Source organism: Mustela erminea, chromosome 5, assembly GCF_009829155.1.
Source record: "Mustela erminea isolate mMusErm1 chromosome 5, mMusErm1.Pri, whole genome shotgun sequence".
In the NCBI taxonomy this organism is placed as follows: domain Eukaryota; kingdom Metazoa; phylum Chordata; class Mammalia; order Carnivora; family Mustelidae; genus Mustela; species Mustela erminea.
Genome location: NC_045618.1, coordinates 45,070,373 through 45,097,286, shown reverse-complemented (window position 1 = coordinate 45,097,286; position 26,914 = coordinate 45,070,373). Strand labels below are relative to the sequence as shown.

Sequence of the window (26,914 nt, the reverse complement as noted above, 5' to 3'; positions counted from 1 at the left end):
TAGTTCTTTCCACAGTTTGGCGACCATGGCCATTGCTGCTATAAACATTGGGGTACAGATGGCCCTTCTTTTCACTACCTCTGTATCTTTGGGGTAAATACCCAGTAGTGCAATTGCAGGGTCATAGGGAAGCTCTGTTTTTAATTTCTTGAGGAATCTCCACACTGTTTTCCAAAGTGGCTGCACCAACTTGCATTTCCACCAACAGTGTAAGAGGGTTCCCCTTTCTCCACATCCTCTCCAACACATGTTGTTTCCTGTCTTGCAAATTTTGGCCATTCTAACTGGTGTAAGGTGGTATCTCAATGTGCTTTTAATTTGAATCTCCCTGATGGCTAGTGATGATGAACACTTTTTCATGTGTCTGATAGCCATTTGTATGTCTTCATTGGAGAAGTGTCTGTTCATATCTTCTGCCCATTTTTTAATATGATTTTCTGTTTTGTGTGTGTTGAGTTTGAGGAGTTCTTTATAGATCCTGGATATCAACCTTTTGTCTGTACTGTCATTTGCAAATATCTTCTCCCATTCTGCGGGTTGCCTCTTTGTTCTGTTGACTGTTTCCTTTGCTCTGCAGAAGCTTTATCCTTGAAGGCTATGTTCCAGGACCCCCAGTAGAAACCTGAAAGTGCAGATAGTACCAAACCTTATATGTACTATGGTTTTTCCCATACATATATACCTCTGATAAAGTTTAATTCATAAAGTAGGCACAGTAAGAGATTAACAGTGACAATAAAATAGAGCAATTATACCAATATACTGTAATAAAAGTTATGTAAATGTCGTTTCTCTTTCAAACTGCACTCACCCTTCTTGTGATGATGTGAAATGATAAAATGCCAATGAGATGAAGATTAAGTGGGGTGAATGAATTGGCATTATGACCTAGTGTTAAGCTATTACTGACCTTCTGATTATGTGTCAGAAAAAGGAGAACCTGCTTCTGGACTGCTATTGACCTTGGGTAGCTAAACCACACAAAGTGAAACTGGATTTGGGGGGTGGGGCGTACTATATTGACTGTATTGGGCAGAACAGAAGTGAGTGACGGTGTTTTAAGGTTGTTTTATTGGTTTGGTATTTTTAAATTTAGCAAGAATTTATTAAAGATTTCTTGTATTTTCTTTCTCTGTTCATGTGCTGCAAATTAATAATCACTGCTACCGGTTTTATTTTCTTACTGTATATTAGAAATTGTGCTAAGCATGTTTTGTACATAACTCTAGTCTTCCCAATAGCCCTAAGTAATATCAGCATTATTCCTGTCTAAGAATAAGGAGACTTATCCTTCATTCACATATCCAGTAAGTGATGTGGCCTGGATTTAAACCCATGTCTGTCTGTCACTCAAAACTTCATGCAGTTTTCAACATTTCCTTCCATACTGTAGAAAAGCATGAAAAAGGGGATTATGATGGCTCTGGTACCAGCTCCCAGGATGGCATAGCAGGCTATTGTTCCACATCTACTTTTGATTTGGTGATCACTAGAGATGGCCTTTTAGATAATGGAGCCACAGATTACAATTGTTTTTCTCAGAAGTATTACACAACTGGTTATGGAATTTGCAGAGTCTGTACTCCTGAGTGTTTGCTGGTATAGCAATACCTTGTATGTCCAGTACTAGTTAATTTTGAACACTTAGCTTAGGAACATTTAGGAGGTATGACTCCACACCTACACGTGGCTCTCTTTAGCCTTACTACTCAAAAAGTGAGCCTCAGATGGCAGCACTGGCATATCCTGGGAGCTTGTTGGAAATGCAGAACCTTAGGCCCCATCTATATTTACTGAATTGGAATTTGTATTTTAATAGTCTCTAGATAATTTATGTCCACATTAAAATTTGAGAAACACAACCTTAAACAGATAAAAAGAAAAATTGATTTGGCAGTAGCAGGTTAGTACCTGATAAACTAGCCATGAATTAAATAGCCAACATATACATTTGTTTCATTTCTTAAGAATCATGTTAATTAAAATAGTTTGAACTGATAAAATCATATAATCTTAGAGTTAGATGGGATCTTATAGGCATCTAGCCCAACCTCCTTTCCATAGTAGAAGATAAACTTTTTTATGGTATATCTGCCAGTTTATCATTTAGAATAAAAATATTTTTACAGTATAGTATCCATTGAAAAAAGCCACTGATGAAAATTTCATGATTACAGGATTGCTAAATCAGAGAAGGAACTTGACATTTGTGATCTAAAGATTTAAGGATTTGGGAATTTGAAGGAGGAGTGAGATCAAGTTCACTTTCTGCTTTGTCAATTGTCAATGACAGAATGATTTCTGGTCACAGCCGTTGACCCCTATTCTGGAGAGTCCCAGAACAGTGCTGTGATTCCTCATCTGTGATTGGAAAAAGATGCTTTGTTACTAAAGTAGTCAGGTAGCTACATGAATTGAATTGTGGGCCTTCAGTTTTACTGGAACTAAGAAGGGAGGAATGGACTTTCTGCTGCTCTGGTCAAGATCATCACTCAAGCTGGCTATGTTCTACTTGCCTGTATCCTCAGGGACAGATGGGCAAGGCAGCTCCAGGAGAGTAGAATATTTCCTGGGGGCTCCTTTATTGGATATTGGCCACCCAAAGAACATGTAATTGGCAAAATTCTGCCTCCTTGTCTATTTCTAGGCAAGCCCTATGTTGAATAAACAGTCATTGAGGGATTGACACATAATTTACTGTTTCACTCAATAGCTCCATCTTTTCTAACACTTCTCTGTAAAAGTTGGTTTCATGACCTAATGTTAGGATTTGAGATTAGCATGCATACTCACATATACAGTTCCTCAGATACTTCCGTGGAATATTTAAGTGATTTTAATATGTATGTTTCTCTCCTGAAACTGTAGGGTTCATCTGCTGATCGGAGTCAGTGGAGGGAACCAACCAGAACATCTGATGGCTTATGCTCACTCTATGAGGCAGCTTTATGTCTCTTTGAAGAGGTATGTAATAATCATGGCTTTTACATTTAAAATTACTTTGTATTAAAATGCTATAGCACGAAAATAATTATTCAGTGTTTGAAAAGGATGCAGAAGTAAGTAGCATCAGTGGTTTCCACTAAAAGTGGAGCTAGGGTATCTGGCATCAGGAATGGGAAGGAGACATACTTTTCAGTGTATACCCTTTTATTCATTTTGAGCTTTGTATCATGTGTAGGTAACTTTAAAAATTTTTTAAATAAAAACAGATACAGAAAAACACATAAATGTCAGGCTTAACAAATTGTTATAAAATAAATATCCTTCTAATCTGTACCCAGGTAAAGAAATAAAACTACCAACCACTCTGAGTGGCTCTTTCATGTCCTGGTCTTAACCCCTGTCCTCCTTCCCTAAGCAACCACTATCCTGACTTTTAGAGTAATCACTTCCTTGCGTTTCTTTTATCATTGTGTCACCCAGGTGTGTATATCTAGACACTATGGTGCAGTCTTGCCTATTAAAAAAAAAAAAAAAAAAGATGTCTTTTAACTCTCTTAATCTATAGGTTCCCCTCCATTTTTTTTCTTTCCATCAGTGTTTTTCTTTAGAACCTGGGCTTTTTGCTGATTGATTACGCATAATGCAGTTCACTATTTATTTTCTGCAAATTGGCAGGTGGATCTAGAGGCTTATTTGATCCCTTTGGCAAGACTATACATGGTGGTATGATTTTTCATCAGTTTCCTTCTAGTTATCTCTGTTATTGTGGTATTAGCAACTCTTGATGTTTAATGATTAATTCATAGGTGGTTGGTTGCAAAATGTTGATATTTTAATTGTATCACTCCTCTTTTGTTCATTGGAATGTTTTTATAAAGTTGATACCCTTATCAATTATTTGGTTACTCTGTTTCAGTTCATATAAGAAAGGCTGAATAAGTGCTTGATTATGTCTGTCCAATTTTTAAAAATTTGAACACTGATTTTATAAACTAGTGTTCAGTTTAATGAATTGGTCTGTCATCCTCCAAAGTGGACCAGTTGATTTCATTTGAAAAATGTCATTATGAACCCATAGACTTAAACCTGTTTGAGTTTTAACCCATTAAATTATTATCAGTAGTGGAGCTCATATTATTTCATCTTTGGCCAATAGTCTTTTAAGGTAGTAGTCTCTTCAGGGTGGTTCCTAAGTTCTTTTTTTTTTTTTTTTTTAAGAGATATTTATTTGAGAAAGAGAGAGTGTAAGCAGGGAGAAGTGCAGACAGAGAGGAGAGAAAACTCAAGCAGAATCCCTGCTGAGTACAGAGCCCCAGACGGGGCTCAATCTCACAACCCTGAGATGATGACTTGACCCGAAACCAGGAGTTGGATGCTCAACCAACTAAGCCACCCAGGCGTCCCCTAAGTTCTTTTGATACAGGCCTAATAATCTTTCATAGCTTTCTTGCTCTGTGACACATCAAATTATTCCAGACTCATCTGTCTGCGTCTGCTTATATTTTGGAGTTATTGGAGTTACCTTGTCACCTAGTTTTGTTGTGAATGTTAAGTGTGGAGTTGAAGTTTGGCCATGTAGTTGTTCCGTGTAGTGAATCAGTGTGTTTAGAAAATGGCATTGCTGCTGCTGTTATCTTCCTAGATTTCTGCCCTGCCCCCGTTCCAGTTTTTAAACACACGTTTCTAAGCCCTATAAGTAATTTTTTTTTTCTATCTTGCTCATTTTTGGCAGAATGTGGAGTGGAGGAGAGCTGGGATTTATCATAAAACTTATTACAGTAATAGATCTTCAGATTAAAAAATTCTAACACTCTTGGCCACTACCCTCTCTTGTCTCCAGCAAAATTTCAGATCTCTTATTAGGGACTAGCAGCCTTCACTTACATGTATTTTGTGTGTCCTCATAACCATCCTTATGTTCACTGGAGAATGTTGAACACACATGTCATTCTGTTGTTTTGGATGATTATGACTAAATGATTCTGACTAAAATTATTCTGTCCCCTTCCATTTAATGGGCTTTTGAAGGTTGACTTTTGAAGGTTTTCCTTCTCTTGTTTTGGTTGAGCAAAAAAGAAAACCCCACAAAACACTGTAAGACAGACAAAAAAATTGACAACAGCTGTAGTCAGAGTTATTATTTATTTAATTTATTTTTTAAGTACTCTATTCACCCAGCATGGGGCTCTGACTCACGACCCTACCAGAGTCATACGCTCTACTGACTGAGCCAGTCAGGTGCCCCAGAGTTAGTATTTTTATTACATTGAGTTCGTATAAGACAGTTAAAAATCCATTAAGCCTTACTAAGTAAATGGGCAAAAGTTAGTGGTAAACAAAGAAAGAAAAACTTTAGTTCTGTTATAATAACAAAATGTCAAGTTAAAATAATGCATCCTCTTTGATCTCACTTAAGCCTTTGCAAAAAATTAAAAGCATAATATGTGTTATTGGTATGGATGCGGTGAGACTGGTACTCTCGTATAGACGTATTCCTTGGTTAGGGCAATTGAAATGGCCACCCTGGGGCCTATCCTTTTGGCAGGGCTGTGGGGGGCTGCAGGTAGAGAAGTATGGTTTTTAAAAATGTATTATGAATAGCAACAGACTTTACCATTACATTCAACACAGGTGGTAAATAAGCAATGATTTTTATTTTATATGTACATAAAATGTACTGCTGGTGATACATAGTAGCACCGTTTTGGAAAGCAGTTTGCTAGAGTATGTTTCAAGAATCATAAGATGTTGTTGTTTTGGGATAGAGTAGCCTCATTTTTTAGCTTCTCTACTTAAGAAGTAATGAAAAGGTAGTAACAACTATGTTCTTAAAAATGGCTTGTGTAACAAAAAGACTCTAAATGTCTTGTTTAAAAGAAAAGGGTTAAATAAACTGGGGTTTTTACATAGATGGAAAATTATCAGTTCATTCATGAAGATAAGTTAGCTGTGGAAAATTTTGTCTGACTTTTGTTTCATCACTTTTATATATCCACTGTGTTAACTATGTTAAAGAATGTGTACATGCAAAGTTCTGGAAGAATGTAGGTAAAAAGATAACATTCACTGTATTAAGGTTATAGGATTATCAATTTTTTTTTTTTAAAGTAAGTTTTCAAAAGTTCAAGCCCCACAACCCTGAGATTAAGAGTTGCATGCTTTACTGACTGAGCCAACCAGGTGCCCCTTCTACTTTGTTTTTTAAGGTGTTTTTTCTTTTTCCTGTAATGCTGTGTGTGCCATAATTACTAGTCAAAAAAAGTCTTGATTATGTGTCTCCTCCTCATTTTTGCCACCTTTATTAGTATCTTTTACAGGAGTATGTAGTCTAGCCATCTGTATTTAAAATTAGATGTATTCTTAAGTTATTTGAGCCGTTGAGAGTTTTAGAAATAAGGAAAATAAACAGTAATTTCAGACAACATTTATGAAAATGTCTCCACTAAGAATGTCTTGCCTATTTATTGCATATTTTTAACTTTAATAGGTTTGCAGAATGGCATCTGATTACTCAAGAACATGTGCTAGCCCAGATAGCATTCAGACTGGTGATGCTCCCATTGTCTCAGAAACCTGTGAGGTTTACGTCTGGGGGAGCAACAGCAGCCATCAATTGGTGGAAGGCACACAGGAGAAAATACTACAGCCCAAACTGGCTCCCAGTTTCTCTGATGCTCAGACTGTGAGTCCTCTACATATCTTACAAATTGGTAGATGGTTTGCTCTAAGTAGTGTTAAGAGTTTTTTTTAAGTGAGTGAAGAGTCTCGCTTCTTCTTCTTTTTTTTTTTTTTTTAAAGATTTTATTTATTTATTTGACAGACAGAAATCACAGGGAGGCAGAAAGGCAGGCAGAGGGTTGGGGTGGGGGAAGCAGGCTCCCTGCTGAGCAGAGAGCCTGATGCAGGGCTCCATCCCAGGACTCTGGGATCATGACCTGAGCCAAAGGCAGAGGCTTTCACCCATTGAGCCACCCAGGCACCCCAAGAGTCTCGTTTCTTATCTGTACTGTTTCTGTATACCATGCTATACCACTTTTTTTCATTTTAATAGGAAAAAAACCATTTTTAGTTCATTTCCCTAGCATGGTTTCCAAGTTTCAAAAAAATCAAATTGGAGCTGGATTTTTGAAAAGAATTATGAATGACGACAGACTTACCATTATATTCAATGCAAATGGAAAATAGGACTAAGTAAAAACTGGAATTTTTCTTTTGCTAGATTGGCATTTTATTTTCTTATTGTGATCACTTATTTACATTTGTAGCTACCTTTTAGTCAAGCTAGAACTTTCTATTTTTTTATTAGTTTCACTAAAACTTAGGTTGTTTTTTTTTAAAATGAGTGTAAAATATATTTTATATGGCCCTTGCCATAATGGACTCAAAGGAATTTATAGGATAATTTTATTTCTTGCTCTTCATCCACCGATTATAAGATGAGGTAAAACATTTTACTTTGTTGTTTTATTGAATCATGACTGGGTAGATATCCTGAAGAGAGAAAATATGCAGTAATTTATGCCCAACAATAAAGTCAACATGAGGAAACCATTAATAGTTTTCATAATTTTCTTTTTAATTTCTCTGTAGAATAGTGCCATATTCTGGTTTTAAAGACTTTGAACCTCTTTGATAAAACTAGCGTTAAATATTATACTCTGAGTCTCACAGAAACGTTTTATTTTACTCTTCCCTTTGCTTATAGATTGAAGCTGGACAATACTGCACTTTTGTTATTTCTACGGATGGCTCTGTCAGAGCTTGTGGTAAAGGCAGCTATGGGAGACTGGGCCTTGGAGATTCTAATAATCAGTCCACTTTAAAAAAGTTAACATTTGAACCTCACAGGTCCATTAAAAAGGTTTCATCTTCTAAAGGATCTGATGGTCACACCTTAGCTTTTACAACAGAAGGAGAAGTCTTCAGTTGGGGAGATGGTGACTATGGGAAACTGGGACATGGAAATAGTTCAACACAGAAATATCCCAAGCTTATTCAGGGCCCTCTGCAGGGAAAGGTATGTGCTTTCTTATTGTATTTAAAAATAATTAGATGCGCTGCGTTGTAAGTGATGATATCTTTCAGATTTTGATATATTCTTTCTAAAGTTACCCTCACCCCCAAATCCTTTTTATCCTTTGGATATTTGCTTTTGTGGTTTACAAAACACTTTCACATACATTACTTAATTTTAATTCTTATAACAACTTTGCTAAGGTAGTTATTACTCTCATTTCACATGAGGAAACTGAGAATCATCCATTTCACAAATACTTACAGATACTCTATCTGGAATATCTATCTTGACAGTGTATCCAGATACACTATCCAGATACACAAGATATTTCAGTATCTTCCAAATGCCAGGCAGTGTTTTAGGCATTAGACACATAGTAGTGAACAAAACACAAGATCCTTAGTCTCATGGAACTTTTAATTTGTGGTTAGAGATGAGTAAGCACATAATTTCAAATAATAATAAAGAAAAAAATTGAGTAATGTATTAGATATTAACTTGGGTGGGGTGTGATATTAGATAATGGGGTCATAAAATTGGAGGAGGTGTCATTGTAATAGAAATAAGGCATTTAGAGTGGTTAACTCACTTACTGAAGGTCACACAAATAATTAGCACCATTAGAAACTGAACCTAGATCTCTTCTAATTTCTATTTGACCTTTCTTTAAAGAAGTGAAGGTATTTTCCTAAACTTAGAGTTATATGCAGTTATACAGGTTCCTCTATTTTAAGATGACTTTCTTGCCACAAAAGTTTTTTTATATAAGACCTTTTCAAAGTTTAAATTTTCATATTATACCATAATTGCAAGTGGGACATTTTTCCTTCATGGTAGGTTGTCTGACAAGATTGTCTATCAAACGAATTTTACTTTATTATAACTTGTAGTATTTTAACTTAGACATCAATCCCAAGCAGTGAGCTTTGGAATGTTTCACCTGACAACATTATGGGATACTTGATAAGATGCTGAATGTGGGGCTTTAAGGAAATTTTCAGGAAAATACTACTACTACTTTAAGCACCTTCTCTCTTCATTCCAATTCTTTAAACATCATATTCCTTTTAATGTCCTATTTTTTTTAAATGGGAACTTTGCTAATTAAATATAACTTAGTATGAATATCATAAAGGAAAAAGGTTCCAAAAAGTAAACTAATAACTTTTAGATAAAAATTTTAGTAGTTTTTAGCATATTATCTAGAATGTATTAGGTATACAGGGTTTTTTTTTTTTTTTTTTTAAAGATTTATTTGAGAGAGAGAGAGAGAGAGAGATGATCCATGAATGGGGGGAGAGGGGTAGGTAGAGAAGCAGACTCCTCTATCTGAGCAGGGAGCCTAATACGGGGCTTGATCCCAGGACCCTGAGATCATGACCTGAGCTGAAGGCAGACACTTAACTGACGGAGCCACCCAGGTGCCACATGGTGCTCAGTATTTTTTATTGAATCTAAATTTTGAATTTTCTCAAGTGAGTTCTAATTTTTGGAGATTGAAAAGAGGCAGAGTAATTAGTATAGTTTGTTTTTTTTTTCTGTTAAATCATTATTTTAATCAGTGGTAAAAGCTATGAGTCATCTCCCAGTTATGTTGCTGTATACTGTTAATCGCCTGATTGAACTCATCAACTGTATAGCTAATTGAGGGGTAAAGAGATATTGCTAAGAGTTTAATTAATGTAAGCTTATATACTGCTTAGATCTTCCTGCATTGGTTAATAGTAACTATGTTTTTGAGAGTCACCCCCTATTACATAATGAGTTTTTCTTGATTAGCCAGGATTATAGGTTTTATGTTAACATTATATTTAAAAATTTTTCGTTGTTCCATGAGTGTTTATTTAGCCCTGCCAACTCTTTGAGTAAAGCCTTGATTTGTGATATAGTATTCTTACAAGTGATTAGATTGATGCTTTCAGGGCTCCTGCTAACCTTCGGAGTGCCTTGCGTGAACTAGGAAAGTTATCTTCTCTGGGTGGAAGCTAGGTTTCATGGCTTGGCAAACAGAGCAGAGGCTGTATTTTCAGCATTTTCATGACCCCAGGCACCTATCCTGGGCACACCCTCTACAAGTGTATGTGGTAACTTCTGGATAAGTTGCGAATATCAGTGTCTCTGCAGTCTCTTTGTGTAAGATCAAATGTGAACTACATGTTTTAGCATATGCATGTTCTTCATCTTGGTGTGTTTTGTGTGCAATGCAGGTAGTTGTTTGTGTGTCTGCTGGGTACAGACATAGTGCTGCTGTCACAGAGGATGGTGAATTATACACATGGGGTGAAGGAGACTTTGGAAGATTAGGTAAGCTTTTTTAAAATTGAAGTTGCTTTCAGAGAAAAATAGAAATGATGGTTACTGAGAAGCAGTGAGGCTAGATTTAATAGGCAAAAACCCCTGTTATTTATTTTGTTAGTTTTAGCCCAGAGGAATACAGTTTTATACAGCGAATACCTGGATTGTAGTGCTGAAATTTAAGCTGTAATTAAATCTAGCACTACTGAGTACCTATTATGAGCAGACACTTAAGGATTTCAGGGACAAGAAAGATACCATCATGATCCTAAAATGTGTGTGAAAACAAGTTGACACGAGCATGATACTAGGTAGCATTAGACAAGTGCTGGGAGAAGAGCATGTATAGAATATGCTAATGATTCACTGAAGGGACTGGGGTCTTAGTTTGAGAGTAGTCTAGATTCTTTCAAATTGCACTTTAAAAATACCTCATTTCTGTCATTAACTTAAAATGATTATTCTGCCTGTGATATAGTGGCCTAAAGAAAAAGCATTAACAACATTTTTCCTTGTTGTGTGTGTTTTATCCAAGGTCATGGAGACAGTAACAGCCGTAACATTCCAACATTAGTAAAAGACATTAGCAATGTCGGAGAGGTTTCTTGTGGCAGTTCACATACTATTGCTTTGTCTAAAGATGGGAGAACTGTATGGTCTTTTGGAGGAGGAGACAATGGTATGTAAAAAATTATTTATTGATAGTGTTGGGCTTGTTTTCTTGAGATTTAAAAAGATGTACTTTTCTGTTAAATATCTTATTATAGGAAAACTAACAATGAGTAGAAATTTTAGAAATTTAAATGAACTGTTTCAACAAATGTTGCTATAGCCATTGTTAACTTACACAGATAGACCTCTAAATATATATATATTTATAAAACATGTACATATATTTCCACATAGATGCCTTTTTTGAAAACTAAAGCAGACATGTGTCTTAGATTTTTTATAATCTGGTGGTTTTTGTCTGACAGTTTTTTAAAAAAATATCTTCCTATGGCTCTAAATTTTTTAAAGTAGCTCAGTGTATCCCTTTATGTGATCGTAAAACAACTTAAAAAAAAATCAGTTTACTATTGAGTACCTAGATAGTTTCCAAATATTTTTCTGTATCAAAAATTACACAATGAATGACTAAATCTTTGTCCATTTATTCACAACTACCAGCATTGTGAGATTGCTTATTTTCCTGTGTCTTTCAATAACAAACACTTAGCATTAAATCTTAAAATTAAGAGTACTTAAAAATAATTTCAGTAGTGAAAATGGTATCATTTAATATTTCCTTGATTCTTAGTGAAGTTGAGTTTATATGTTGTTGGCCATTTGTTTTTTTTCTTTAGTGATTTGTTGAGTTTTCTATTTTAGTAACTATTGGCTCTGTTAAAAAATTAAAAAATAATTAGATACATATAAACTCCTTGTATTACAACCTATTTATTATATCAGCAAACTTGAAGTTGGAAATGTGACCGTTAAAAGTAGAGAAAGAAGAACAGTTTTCCATATTTCCCTTAAAGTGGTTTTAATTGCTTGAAATTAAGATTGAGTAGCCTGTGGGTTGTTTCTATTTCTTTTCTGTAACAAAAACATTCATTTGTTCACCTCCTTACTGTCAGAAACAGAGTTTTGCACATCAGTTTGGTGATGGAAAGATGAGTGATATTTATCAATGTGAATACTTAGGTAAAGCATAGAGGTTCTTTAAAACAAGTAAACTGTTTAACTTGAATGTGCTTTTTTTGGTAGGCAAACTTGGCCATGGAGATACTAACAGAGTGTATAAACCTAAAGTTGTTGAAGCTTTACAAGGAATGTTCATTCGCAAAGTTTGTGCTGGGAGCCAGTCTTCGCTTGCTTTAACATCAACAGGGCAGGTAGGAATAAGGGATGAGCATAAAAGGATTAAATTATTTCAGAGGAGTAGGTGACTAAAAAGTAATAATCATAATTAAACTTTAAAGTTAAAAATGCATTTTTCTTGTTAAGATTTATTTATTTGAGAGAGAGAGAGTTGGGGGCGAAATAAAGACAGAAAGACAGACAGTCTTAAGCAGACTCCATGCTGAATGTGGAGGCCCATGTGGTGCTCCATCTCAGGACCCTGAGGTGATGATCTGAGCTGAAACCAAGAGTCAGGTGCTTAACTGAATTCACTGCCCAGGCTTCCCTTAAAAAAGGTAACATTTTAAAGGCAATCTACTGAAATGAAATATTTTCTTCTGTTTGAAGAGGTAGAGTATTTGCAAAGGAACCAGATTTTCTCACCTGGCCTCTGACCCAGATAAATCTGTCCTCAGCCCCATTCTTTGTATTAAGAGGTTTTATAAAACCTTTTTAGCACTCAGCACCCCTTAAATTCTTTCCTAAAAATTATGGATAGTGGGAAAAAGTGTGAATAGATCTTGTTGAAACCAGTGATAGGAACTAAGAAGGCAAAAGGTGATCAAAAGAGAGGGTAAGGAGAAATTTCCATATGGAAAAATGATGTGAGAGGGATAGGTGTTTCTAAGAAAGGGTTAGTCAGGCATAGGATAGTCAGAACTTTAATCTCTTTATAAACTTCTGAACTTTGTTTGCATACTTTGATTTCTCTCTGTTTTTTTGTTGGTGATGGAGAGGATCTAGGTATGGTGATAGACTGATAATAATTTTCTTCTTAAATCCATCAGCATCCACAGTGAAAAAATGAGCTGACCACTCATTTTCTCACATATAGGAAACTATTTCATACCAGGTAGTGGTATAAAAATGTTTTTTGACTAATTCACAAGGCTGATGAACAGCAAAGCTGAAATTAGCATATAGTGTAATTATTTTGGAGAGACTAGAATGCCTTACGTCCTAAAATATCAAACTCAAACTATTCATTACCCTATATTTCATTACATTAGTCGTTTGTTACAGTGCTGGATACTGCCTTAAGACCTGGAACTTCTCTTTTACATCTTTTTCACTATGGGTTTTGTGGTAAGAATCTATGACAAAGCCAGAAGATGCTCACTTGTTTAATGTATAGCCAATAGGCAAATCGCAGACCTCCCTTGATCATCATGTGGTTCTTTTGTATGAGAGGGGTAATGATTTATGCTTTGCTTACAAATGATCATGCAAGGTAATTACATGAATTGAAAGTTTCTATAAATTACCAAATACTGTTGAACTGTTAGTTACTAATGATGGTAATACATTTATTATATTGAATTTCAAAGGAAATTGTGAGTTAATTGCTATGTAGAATAGTTGTATCATGACTATGCTAAGTTACATGAAATTAAATATACATACTTAGGAAAAAATAAAGTGAGGGGGAAATACGTTTAAATGACAAGGGTAGTTCTGTTTACCATTAAATTTGCTGAGCATGAGATGATCAACATCTGTTTTTCCCTCAGTCCTCTCAGGCCACTTCTCTGCTGACTTCCCATCATATTAAGTGTAATTCTTATGTTGAAAAATACAGTATTTGTATTTTATACAACAAGGTCCCTAAATACAAGCCAAGTATTTCTTCATCTGCTGTTCAACCAGAGGAACACTGGAAGAGCAAACTCTAGCAATAGGGGTCTTATTGAGTGACAGTACTGTATTGTACTTGATGAGTGATTTAGGAGATTTTGAATTACTTTATGTATTTTTTCACCTTACTTGTCTTTAGTTGTTAATCCCTCCTTACGTATACCTTTAGTGTACTGGAATTTTCTTTCTATTCTTAAGTAGTTCTCTAGCAACTGGTACAAGTATTTCCCTCCCTCCCTCCCTTCCTTCCTTCCTTCCTTCCTTCCTTTCTTTCTTTCTTTCTTTCTTTCTTGGCTTAATCTCTCAGTAGTCTTTAGTGAAAGAATTACAAGACAAAAAAATTCCTGAACCCAGTAGCATAAGGGTAAGAGTCTATATGATATTACCAGAACCCACCAACAGGGTAAAAAAAGTCACTCAGTTTGCTAATTGTTTTGATTTTGGGCTGCCCAACTGACAGTCATTCACCCTTTTATCTTCCTCTTCAACTCACCTTTCCCCTAAGCTTCTTAAATCAGTCGTTGGTTGTTGTAGTATTAATTAGCCAAAAATGAAGATGTTCAGAGAGCTATGTTGACTACCGCTTCACATGGCCCTCTTTGTAAGTGATCATTGAAATTATTATAACAATGAGGTGATGTGATTTTTAACTGAATCATAAACAGCAGTTTTGTGACTTACACAATTCATTTTATATGTACACACCTTGGTCTAATAAACCAAGAAATATTTGTTGAGACCCACAGAGTAGGAAACATATGAAGGAGAAGTTGTAAAATAGCAACAGTATTTCTAAGCTGCTAAAAGCTTTCTAAGATCCTTCTATTTTTTCTGTGATTGTTTTTCTTTGCAGCTCAGCTGCTTGTCTACCTGTATAGTAAACATTTAAAAACAGCAAAATAAATAACTCTAAAATCTTTAACAATCAAAACAGTAAATATTAATTTTAGCAACAGGAAGTTATTATTTAGTTTTTTCAAGATTTTATTTATTTGAGAGAAGCTGAGGGAGAGTACAAGCAGGGGGAGGGGAAGAGGGAGACGCAGATCACCTGCTGAGCAGGGAGCCCAGTGCGGGGTTTGATCCCAGGACCCTGGGATCATGACCTGAGCTGAAGGTGGACGCTTAATTGATGGAGCTACCCAGGCGCCCAGAACGTTATTTGGTATCAAGCCACACTCTTACTTATTTGTTTAATTTTTTTTAAAAAGATTTTTTAAATTAATTGATTGATTGATTGGCACAGAGGGAGAGGGGGAAGAGAGAACCCCAAGCAGGCTCCAGTCTCAGTGCGGCGCCTGGTGCAGGGCTCCATCTCATGATCCTCAGATCACGACCTAAGCCAAAACCAAGAGTTGGACACTTAACCATTTATGCTACCCAGGCACCCCTAGATGATGTTTATTTTTAAACAACATAAGTCTTCAACTTAGTACCTCAGGATATTTTGTGCATTTCTGTTTGTTTCAGGTTTATGCTTGGGGCTGTGGAGCTTGTCTAGGTTGTGGTTCTTCAGAAGCTACTGCTTTGAGACCCAAGCTTATTGAAGAACTGGCTGCCACAAGAATAGTTGACATTTCTATTGGAGACAGTCATTGTTTGGCTCTTTCTCATGGTAATGTCATTTGTTTTTAAAAGAAATAATATTAACTTACCGTCTATAAATGTATTACATTTAAATTTGGCTTTTCTTTATTTTATTTTTAGATAATGAAGTTTATGCCTGGGGCAATAACTCAATGGGGCAGTGTGGCCAAGGAAATTCCACAGGTCCTATTACTAAACCAAAGAAAGTGAGTGGCTTAGATGGCATAGCTATTCAGCAGATCTCTGCTGGAACATCACATAGTCTAGCATGGACTGCTCTTCCTAGGGATAGGTAAGAATGCCATGTTTAAAAATTCTTATATTCTAATAACAGAAACAGTGAAAACAAAAGTAATAGTACTTTGTTCATAAAATGCCCTTCCGAACATTTATGCTGTTGATTTTTTTACTATCACAGGCATGACATCTAGAGTTCTTCTGACTTGAATGTTGAGGTTATATTATATAAGCAAGAAGTTATACCCTGTATTTAAGAAATTTTCTTGATTTAAGTGTCCTTTAAATATTTTGAATTCCTTCTCTGTCTCTAGGATTTGATTTTAAAAATTAAATGTCTCCTTATTAAGAGGAAGTTACATTGAAATGAACTCAGAACTAGGTTTTATTTTTTTTTAATATTTTATTTATTTGAGAGAGAAAGTGAGAGAGAGAGCATGAGTGGGGAGGGAGGGAGAGGGAGTTTACTCCCTTGCTGAGCCCTGACCCTGGAATCATGACTTGAACCAAAGGCTGATGCTTAACTGACTGAGCCACCTAGGCGCCCCAGAACTAAACAGTTGATTAGCCTCAGTGGCCTTTGTCTGGTTGGTTTTTTGAAAATAATTAGTGGCTATACTTTTTATTTTTATTTTTTTTTAAAGATTTTATTTATTTATTTGACAGATAGAGATCACAAGTAGGCAGAGAGGCAGCCAGAGAGAGAGAGAGAGGAGGAAGCAGGCTCCCTGCTGAGCAGAGAGCCCGATGCGGGACTTGATCCCAGGACCCTGAGATCATGACCTGAGCCGAAGGCAGCGGCTTAACCCACTGAGCCACCCAGGCGCCCATGGCTATACTTTTTAAATAAAGGAAGTTACTTTTGCAGAAATTTAGCTTTTTCCTAAAGAGATAACCATATGTTTTTAGAAAATCAGGTAGATGATTTTTATTAGGAGTGTGAATTTTAAGGAATTTTAAGGGTGTTTCAGATATTTTCAGATGCATGGGGGCTAATTTAAACTTGACATGTATTATATTTGCCTTCCAGACCTTTGATTCAGGTGGATTTTTTATGACATTTTAACCAATAAAAAACATTTATAATCACCTTCCAAAATAAAAGCTAAAAATATAATAAATTGATTATAAATAATTTGCTTTTCATATTAAATTTGCAACTTCCCACTTCATATATAGAGAGTTGGTTCCCGACATCTTGACAGTCTTTAGAAGAGTCTTTAGGAGTTGCTTTTTTTTTTTTTTTTTAAGATGTATTTATTTATTTGAGAGAGAGTGGGTGCACATGAGTGGCAGAGAAAGAGAATCCCAAGCAAACTTCCCACTGAGTGTGGAGCCTGATATGGGGCTCTATCTCGTGGCCCATGAGATCATGTCCTAGCCAACACCAAGAGTCATATGCTTAACTGACTGAGCCGCCAGGTGTCTCAGGAGTTTTTCTTTTAATAGCTTTCAGTTTTCTCTTCTACAGAGTCAGGCTGTTTTTCTTAATATGAAATATACATTTTACAGACCCTTAGAACCAGAAGACTGTAGTAGATCCTGTGGCTCGGCTCAGATCTTTGCCTTTAAGTGAGTGAATATCCAACCTTCCAAAGCAGGTTGTGTCTATATGTTTTCTTTTTGAAGAACTCCAGGGATGACAAATTCTTGGTTTTCCTTGGTTGATAAAATGAAGGGTTTTAACTTTTATAATCAAGAAGGCCTTCTGTATATTTTGTTGAAATCTTTCATCTTTATTAATGGTTTAAATTTTGTTTTTGATCATATGTGAAAATTCCTCTGTTAAAGCTATTACATGATTTTCTTATGTTTCCTTCTAGACAAGTTGTTGCATGGCACCGACCTTATTGTGTAGATCTTGAAGAGAGTACCTTCTCACACCTGCGTTCTTTTCTTGAGAGATACTGTGATAAAATAAACAGTGAGATTCCCCCACTCCCTTTCCCTTCATCAAGGTATGTTATATATATGTATATTGGTGTGTGTGTGTAATATCTATTAATTATTCATTTTGAGTTTGACTTACTTTTTTGTTCTGTTTTCCCCTCAATTATGTTAAACTTCTTTAAAGAGCTAAACTTAGGTACTTATTGATAATGACCTTTAGCAAAAGTTACCCATGATTTCATGAATTACATTTTAAAAATCACTATTAGTCATAATTTGACAAAATTTTTAAAGAGAAAAAAATGTTACCCAGACTGGATAGCACATGCTCTTTTATGTTCCAGAAGTTCACAGTACTTTGTTTGGTTTCAGGGAACACCACAATTTCCTCAAGCTGTGCCTGAAGCTGCTTTCAAATCACCTTGCTCTTGCACTTGCGGGAGGGGTCGCTACCAGCATTCTTGGGAGACAGGCAGGTCCACTTCGAAATTTGCTTTTCAGACTGATGGATTCAACTGTCCCAGATGAAATTCAAGAGGTAAGCATATAGGACTTGGAATCTGTATCTCAAGCCACATCTTTCCTTAAAGTTGTAGCTCATATATGCAACCATATATTGGAAGACTTCAATTAAATGTTTTTCCCTTATTCCTTTTCTTGGTGGGAGTAAATATTTTTGGTTAACTCATCCTTTAAGACAAAGGTCATCTTTGGGAAGCCTTTCATTCCCTGTTCCCCTGCCAGGTTAGGTTTCTCCTGTATGTATGCTTACTACATCACATTGTATTGTAGTTGTCTCTTCACAAACATGTCTGTCTTTTCCACCAGAGGATAAATTTCTGAGGACAGGGATCCAGTTTTATATTTTATTATGGTAAGACACATATAACATAAAATTTACTATCTTAACCTTTTCTTTTTTTGAGAGAGAGGGGGAGAGGGGATAGGAAAGGAAAGAGGGAGAGAGTCCCAGCTTGGAGCCTAGTGCAGAGTTCGATCTTACAACTGCAAGAGCATGACCTGAGCCAAAATTAAGAGCTGGATGCTTAACTGATTGAGCCACCCAGGCTCCCCTACCTTAACCACTTTTATTTATTTATTTATTTATTTATTTATTTATTTATTTATTTGACAGAGAGAGAGAGATCACAAGTAGATGGAGAGGCAGGCAGAGGGGGGGGGAGCAGGCTTCCCGCTGAGCAGAGAGCCCGATGTGGGACTCAATCCCAGGACCCTGAGATCATGACCTGCGCCGAAGGCAGCGGCTTAACCCACTGAGCCACCCAGGCGCCCCTACCTTAACCACTTTTAAATATAGTTTAGTGGTATTACATACATTCATAATGTTCAACCACTACCCATCATCGTAATTCTTTTCATCTTATAAAATTGAAGTTCTGTACCCATCAAACAATAACTCCTTATTCTCCCCTTTCTTTAGCTTCTGGTAGCCACCATTCTACTTTCTGTCTCTTTGATTTTCACATTCTGAATATGTCATATAAGTGGAATCCTGAAACTGTCTTTTTGTGACTGGCTTATTTCACTTAGCATAATGTCCTTAAGGTTCATCTATATTGTACTACGTGTCAGAATTTCCTTCCTTTCTAAGCCTTAATAATCTTCTGTTGTACGTATATATCACATCTTTATGACCCTGGATTAGGCAATAGTTTCTTAGATTTGACACTGACAGCATAGGCAACCAAAAAAGAGAGGAGATAAATTGGACTTCATCAAAATGGAAAACATTTATGCCTCAAGGGACTTTATCAAGAAAATGAACATAAAACTCATACATAGAATGGGAGGAATATTTGTAAATCGTATGTCTGATAATATTCTAGTTTCCGGGGACACTGGGTGGCTCAGTTGGCGTTAAGCATCTGTTTTCGGTTCAGTTATGATTCCGGGGTCCTGGAATCTAGGTTCCGTGTCTTCCCCCACCCCAGAGGGGAGTCTACTTCTTCGTCTGCCTCTGCCCCTTCCTCTGCTCATGCTCTCTTTCTGGCTCACTCTCTCTCAAATAAATAAAATCTTAAAAAAAAAATTCTAGTTTCCAGAATATATAAAGGATCTTACAACTCAACAATAAAAAGCTAAATAACCCAACTTTATTTATTTATTTTTAATAACTCACCTTCAAAAATGAGCAAAGAATTTTGAGTAGACATGTTTCCAGAGAAAATATGCATATAGCCAGTAAGCACATGAAAAAAATTCTCAACAGTCTTAGTCATTAGGGAAATGCAAATCAAAGTCTTAGTGAAACACTCTTCACACCCACTTAGAGGCTAAATCCAAAAGATAGGAATGTGTTACTGAGGATGTGGAGAAATTGGAACTCTTGTATATTTCTGGTGTTAATGTAAAATGGTACAGCTGCTTTCAAAAGCAGGTAGTTCCTTAAATAATTAAATGTTAAGTTACCATATAATGTAGCATTTCCACGCCTAGGTCTGTTCCTGAGAGAATTTTTCACTCAAAAACTTGTATAGGAATGTTCATAGCAATATTAATCATAACAACCAAAAGGTGGAATGTCAGGTGATGAATGAATGAACTAAATGTGGTATGTCTGTACCAGGATAATCTTATTCAGGAGTAAAAAGAAAGGAGATTCTGATAACATGCTGTACCATGACTGAACCTTGTAAGCATTGTGGTAAATGAAAGAAGCCAGTCACAAAAGGCCATATATTATATGACTGTATGTATATGAAATGTATAGAGTAGGCAGACCCATAGAGAAAGTAAATCAATTGGTTGTTAGGGGTTAGGGGAGGGTGAGAGGAGAGTGACTGCTTATAGACACAAAATTTCTTTTTGGGGTGACGAAAATGTCCTAAAATTAGAATGGGGTGATGGTTATACAACTCTGTGAATATACTAAACCAGTGAATTTTATACTTAGAAAAAAAAAGGTGAATTTTATGACATGTGAATTACATATCAATAAAAGATGACTGATTTCAGCTGGACAGACATATCCCTGGCATGTGGGTAGAAGAAATATTAACCTGGTGGTGAATGGGAACTTTGTTGTTTTGGTATTTTCAGGAATGATAGTGTAGTATTTTTAAAAGGCCAGAAAGTACTGGAATAAAATAAAGAAAGTAAACTTTAAAAATTATCTTTAGAAATTGTTTATTTATTCCTTGACTGTCCTTGGTAGTTACTCTTTTAGGGGAGTCCTTCAGAGATGAATCCTCAGGATATGTACAAAGCTAGTTCTGTTCCTTATCTCTGAAACTTCTAGGAACTTAATCTATTTGTACACTCACTGTTGCTTTTTTTTTGTTTGTTTCTTTTTAAATGCTTTATTTTGAATCATTTGTAGACTTAAGGAAAAGTTGCATAAAAAATAGTTTTCTCACTCAGCTTCCCCTAATGCTAATGTTGTACATAACTGCAATACAATTATCAAAACCAAGAAATTAACATTAACTTAATACTATTCATTACACTAAACAGCTTCTTAGAAATTTGATCAGTTTTCCAGTAATGTCTTTGTTCTTTTGAGGAATCCTATTCAGGATCCTGTATTACAGTTAATTGTTGTTTCTCCCCAGTCTCCTACACTGTGTCACAATTTCTCATTTTTTTCCTTGTCTTTGATGACCTAGACAATTTCTAAGTCATGGTCAGTTATTTTACTGAATATCTCTGTTGTTTTCTTATGATTGGATTGAGGTTATGCATTTTTGGCAAGAGTGCCACAGAGATGATGATGTGTCCTCCGTACACCACATCATGGGGTTCATGGTATTGGCGTGTCTTGTAACTGGAGGTTTTGACTGTGATCACTTGGTTAAGGTGGTGTCTGCTGGTTTGTTGGTTTTTTTTTTTTTTTTTTTTAACCTTTGTTAGTAGCTTCTGAGAGAGGGTAGATAGGAAAAATATTCTTTGAAAATATACTTACAATGAAGTAGTTTGTGAATTGAATAGCTCATGAATAGTTGAGGGGGTAAAATTCTAATCTAAATTCATTTTCCTGTTAAGAACTCATTTGCCCATAAAAGTCATTGTCTTTTAACTTTCAGTGTTATTACTCAGAAAAATCAGTGCTTTTCAAATTTTTATCCTTTGTATGGAAATCTGCTTTTCTCTCTGAGTTCTGTAGCAAGTTCTATTTGTCCTTTGTGTTCTCACATTTCAAAATAATAGGAACTGGTGTGGGTCTGTTGTTAACCATTGTGGCTTATGCTTGGGTGGACCCTTTTAATTTCCAAACTCAGTCTCTTCAGTTTTAAGAAGTTGCTTAGAGTATACTGTATATTGATTTCCTCTTCATTGTTTTCTCTTTCTGTAACTCCTTATTATTGGGATACTAGACCTCCTGGATGAGCCCTCATAATTTTTCTTGTGGTTTTTTTCCTGTTTTCCATTTTCCTCCAACTACCGTATGAGAGATTTAATTTTATATTCTAAACCTTCTGTTGAGGTTTTTAAAATTTCTTCCTTCTAAATTTACAAGAGCTCTTAATCATCAAGTGCTTCTTTTTTCTAGTCCAGCGCCCTCATTTTACTGATAAAGAAGCTATGACCCTGAGAAATTATGAGACCTAAGACAATGTAGCTGTTCCTAATAGCTACCTGGATGTTTTTTGGTCTAAGTCCTTCTTGTTTTAAAAATCTTAACCTTGGGTCACATGTGTGTCTCAGTCGATTAAGCATCTGCCTATAACTCGGGTCATGATCTTGGGGTCCTGGAATTGAACCCCACTTTGGGCTCCCTGCTCATTGGGAAGCCTGCTTCTCCCTCTCCCCCAACTCGTGCTCACTCTCTGTGATGCCCTCTGTCTCTCTTTCTCTCAAATAAATAAATAAAATCTTTTTTTTTTTTTTTTAGGATTTTATTTATTTGAGATAAAGAGAGAGACAGAGATAGGAACAGAGAGCATGAGTGAGCATGAGCTGGGAGATGAGGAAGAAGCAGACTCCCCACAGAGCAGGGAGCCCGATGTGGGTCTCCATCCCTGGACCCTGAGATCGTGACCTGAGCTGAAGGCAGGCGGCCAACTGACTGAGCCACCCAGGCACCCTAATAGATAAAATCTTTAAATAAAATAAAATAAAATTCTTAACCTAAATGCCCAATTCTCAGGAAGACCTTCTGTGAGCCTATAGGCCATGTTAGTGATCTTTGTGTGTATTGATCAAGTTTGTACATCCTTTTACTTTTCCCTATATGTGACTCCTTTCACACTTATAATTACTTGCCTCAGGGTCTCTTTCCCATTAGACTATAGGCTTACAGAAGCAGGACTTCTCTCTGGCTAGTTCATTTCTGCATCTGTAGCACATTGCAAAGAGTCTTACCAAGCCCAATGTTAATAGAGTCAACACTAAATATTTATTGGATGATGATTAGCTATTAGTGGCAAATTCAAAATATTTATTCTAGTCTACTTAAAGGATTGCATGCTTTCTTTTTTCATGTCACTTTCTTCAGACTTCTGTGATCTACCTTCTTCAGACTTCCAGGATCCTAATAGGTGCATTTATTTTTCTTTCCTTTTTTTTTTAAAGATTTTATTTATTGATTTGACAGAGATCACAAGTAGGAAGAGAGGCAGGTGGGGGCGGGGTTAGGGGAATGCAGTTGAGGGTGTGTGGAAGCAGGCTTATCGCTGAGCAGAGAACCCGGTGCAGGGCTTGATCCTAGGACCCTGAGATCATGACCTGAGCTGAAGAGAGAGGCCCAACCCACTGAGCCATCCAGGCACCCCAGTGCACTTATTTTTCATGTATTTCTGTTAAAAAGGTAAGAGTAGGCCAGTAAATACACTTTTCTTTCTTTTTTTTTTTAAATTAATTTTTTATTTTTTATAAACATATATTTTTATCCCCAGGGGTACAGGTCTGTGAATCACCAGGTTTACACACTTCACAGCACTCACCAAAGCACATACCCTCCCCAATGTCCATAATCCCACCATTTGCGACAACATGGATGGAACTAGAGCATATCATGCTTAGGGAAATAAGTCAAGCAGAGAAAGACAACTATCATATGATCTCCCTGATATGAGGAAGTGGTTGCAACATGGGGACTTAAGTGGGTAGGAGAAGAATAAATGAAACACTTTTCTTTTTTTGATACTAGGTGGTAATTGAAACTTTGTCAGTGGGAGCAACCATGCTATTACCTCCATTACGAGAACGTATGGAATTGCTTCATTCTCTTTTACCCCAAGGACCTGATAGATGGGAGAGCTTATCTAAAGGACAGGTAAGCCTTTGTATGGTATCTAAGTAAACCAGTAATATCACAGACACTGCAGTGGGGACTGTGACCCCCACTGAAGGGGAAATAAAGCTATTGATTACCATGTGTTCATGGAATAATACTTTATGGGTTTAGTAAATCCTAATTTAATATTTTCTGCTGGAAGAGTTCCCATATTTCTAATGAATGTGAAGCAAATGATAACGTATTAAATAATTTGGGGCTAATTATTAAAATTTAATAATTTGTTGCTTATACTATCAAACCAGAGACATTTTAGTTTATAGTGTGCTAAGTTAAAATCAAGGTCCTGTGCTACTGTTGGTTCCATGCCCAGAACGTTGTTTGAAATTGCTTCTATAATAAAAGTAAAAGAAGATGACTGTTATGGAAATGTAGGTGAGGACATAAGTGTTTATTCTTTCCATTTTTAAGATCTTACGTACATTAAAATAAATACATTTTGTTCGACCAAGTAGAACTATCAATTGTAGAGTTACAGGTTTCAGGGGAAAAGTGGTCCTCATTGGCAATGTAATATCCACAGTAGCTTCCAATGAGTAGTTTTCAGTCGTTTAGATTTCAGGTGATTTATTTTAAGTAGTAGAATAAATAGTTACATTGATGATTGTATAGAAGAATAATAGTATAATTTATCTGTTGACATTTCCTACTCTTGCAAGTCCTAAAATCATTATGCAAAGAATACCATTTTGTTGAGAGTTTTGGGTATTATAGTAAAAGAAGGAATAAAATGCTGTATGTTACATTTTTCCAAATGGTATCAGTGGAACAGCTTTTCTTTTAATTATATACTTCCTGAAATATCAGGATATAAAGTGGGATCATTTTTTTCTAAGTGCATTTTAAACTAATCATTTGTACCTATTTCATTGATGAAAATATTTTTCTTTAGCGAATGCAACTGGATATCATTCTGACAAGTTTGCAAGATCATACCCATGTAGCTTCCTTACTTGGCTATAGCTCACCCTCTGATGCTGCTGACCTCTCTTCTGTGTGTACTGGCTATGGAAACCTGTCAGATCAACCTTATGGCACTCCGAGCTGCCATCCAGACACCCATCTGGCTGAAATTTTGATGAAGACTCTCTTAAGAAATTTAGGATTTTATACAGTAAGTTGCTCATTTTCTTTGTAGTTAAAAAAAGAATAAAGCTTGGATTTTGTTTTTTGTGTTTCATTTTTGGAGGGGATAGGGATGGCTTCAGGTTAAGGTATTTTGACGTTTAAATACGTATAAAATAAACAAAACTCCAGACTGCACTCCCCTAGAGGCAGAACACACATGTCAGATCTTCTGAAATATTGTAGGAGCTAAATGACTTGTAATTGAGAATTCCAAAATGATTTTTTTTTTTTTTTTAGAATTTTACCAAGTGTTTCTTATGTTAATGTTCAAGAATAAACAAACAAACATAGTCGTCAACATTTTGCAAGAGAAGAGGAGTAAGAAAGGGAATAACCTTACCAGATAAAATCCTATAATTATAGTATGGTTGGTACTTACTAGGAATAGGCTGGTCAGTAGGAGAGAAGACAATGGACACTACAGCTTTCCCTGTGTTAAGATGCTCTTAATTCCTAAGTGTTTCTTAGATCCCCCATCCCCCAAACATTTCTGTGGGTTCTTAACCCACAACATTATAACCTAATGCTAATAGCAGTATTGTAGTTATTGTCACTTTTTTGCTGGTCTCTTCTCTGCATCTTACTGCTGGACTAACCTCACTGTAGTAAATTAAGACCTCTTCAGATTCTTCACCATTTGGCTTACACACCACTCATCTGAGCTCATGAGCATGGCATTATCTGTTTCCAGCTTGCTCTACTAATCTATGACTTCTTCAGGGAAGCCTTACCCAAATAACCCTATTTAACCATGTAATTTTAACTTAGTAAACTTCAGCAGTTTTTAGAGACAAGGTATACTGTGTGACTTAACTTTGAATGGTGTGTGTATCCTTTCATATTGTCTCCTAGGCCTCGTCACGGTCAGATCTGTATCTTCTTCTGTGCAAGTGTTAGTATTCTGTTCTGTCCACATTAAAAGGTGGCTAAATCCGAATGATAGTTGGGCCTATATAGTTACTTTCTTTCAGATTTAAGAATATAAATTTGATCTGATGTCTGGCTGCACATGGAATGGGAACAATTTCATAATGTCCTTTGTTATTGACAGAACATTTTTTTCCAAAGTTGTAAGGAGTATTGGTGCAGCATGAAGTGCCTTTCTCTTAAAGTAGATTGGCTGTCACTATCAAGTGTGAAGCCCATGGATGGGATTCTTAACACCACAAATATAGTTTGATGCACTTGTCCTTTGAAAGCAAATATCCTCCAGTTACTGTGATTCGATAGTTTTGCCTTCAGCTCTAGAAGCTGCTGCCAGGTAATTGTGGTACATCTTTATGGCACCTCCTTGCATAGCTGCTACATGTACTTTTGGCAAGAGTCTAGCCTCCTTGAGTCAGAGCTTTCTTAATGCTTTTATTTGTCATTCTTACAAAGGAAGATGAAATCTTGCATTTATATAATTAAAAGCACCATGTGCACAACGATTTGAACACATGAGATACTATTGAGCTGAATATTCAAAAAAGGTGATAAATTTGATATTGTATGTATTTTACTACAATTAAAGATAAAATTAACTAGTGAAAAATAAAGTAGTGCCTTCCTAATATCATTAGGGCTGGGGTAGATGTCTATGTTATATGGAAATGGAAATAAAATATTGATTGCTTTCAGGTGAAAATCATAAATTATTGTTTCTTTCTAAAGTGATTTAAACCAAATCTGTCATGCTCTTTTACTTTTTTTTTTTTTTTTTTTTTTTTAATGAGAGAGTGTGTGTGTGTGATGGGAGGGTTTAGGAGGCGGGGAAGAGGGAGGTGCAAGGGTGAGAATCTCCAGCAGGCTCCATGCCCAGTGTGGAAGCTGACATGGGGCTCTATCTCAAGACCCTGAAATCATGACTGGAGCCGAAATCAAGAGTAAGACACTTAACTGTGACTGAGCCACCCAGGTTCCCCTGTCATAGTCTAAGATTTTGAAATGATGGTGTTTGTCTTTGTCTCTCTGGGCTGCTATAAACAGAATACCATAGACTGGGTGGCTTTTAGACAATGCAGACTTATATCTCACTATTAAAGAGGTGGGAAATC

The 26,914-nt window shown here is 36.1% G+C and overlaps 1 protein-coding gene across 8 annotated transcripts in view; it reads left to right on the top strand.

Annotated features, from left to right (window-relative positions):
- HERC1 (HECT and RLD domain containing E3 ubiquitin protein ligase family member 1) overlaps window positions 1–26,914 on the top strand; it is a 187,582-nt gene that overhangs the window by 45,979 nt on the left and 114,689 nt on the right. For all 8 annotated transcript variants that reach the window (XM_032342792.1, XM_032342798.1, XM_032342796.1 and 5 more), the window contains 12 exons: window positions 2,869–2,964; window positions 6,434–6,628; window positions 7,652–7,963; window positions 10,171–10,267; window positions 10,794–10,937; window positions 12,011–12,138; window positions 15,251–15,395; window positions 15,488–15,659; window positions 17,428–17,562; window positions 17,867–18,032; window positions 23,604–23,729; window positions 24,643–24,864. In XM_032342792.1, coding sequence (XP_032198683.1) covers window positions 2,869–2,964; window positions 6,434–6,628; window positions 7,652–7,963; window positions 10,171–10,267; window positions 10,794–10,937; window positions 12,011–12,138; window positions 15,251–15,395; window positions 15,488–15,659; window positions 17,428–17,562; window positions 17,867–18,032; window positions 23,604–23,729; window positions 24,643–24,864 — 1,938 coding nt within the window. The remainder of the gene's footprint in view (window positions 1–2,868; window positions 2,965–6,433; window positions 6,629–7,651; window positions 7,964–10,170; window positions 10,268–10,793; window positions 10,938–12,010; window positions 12,139–15,250; window positions 15,396–15,487; window positions 15,660–17,427; window positions 17,563–17,866; window positions 18,033–23,603; window positions 23,730–24,642; window positions 24,865–26,914) is intronic.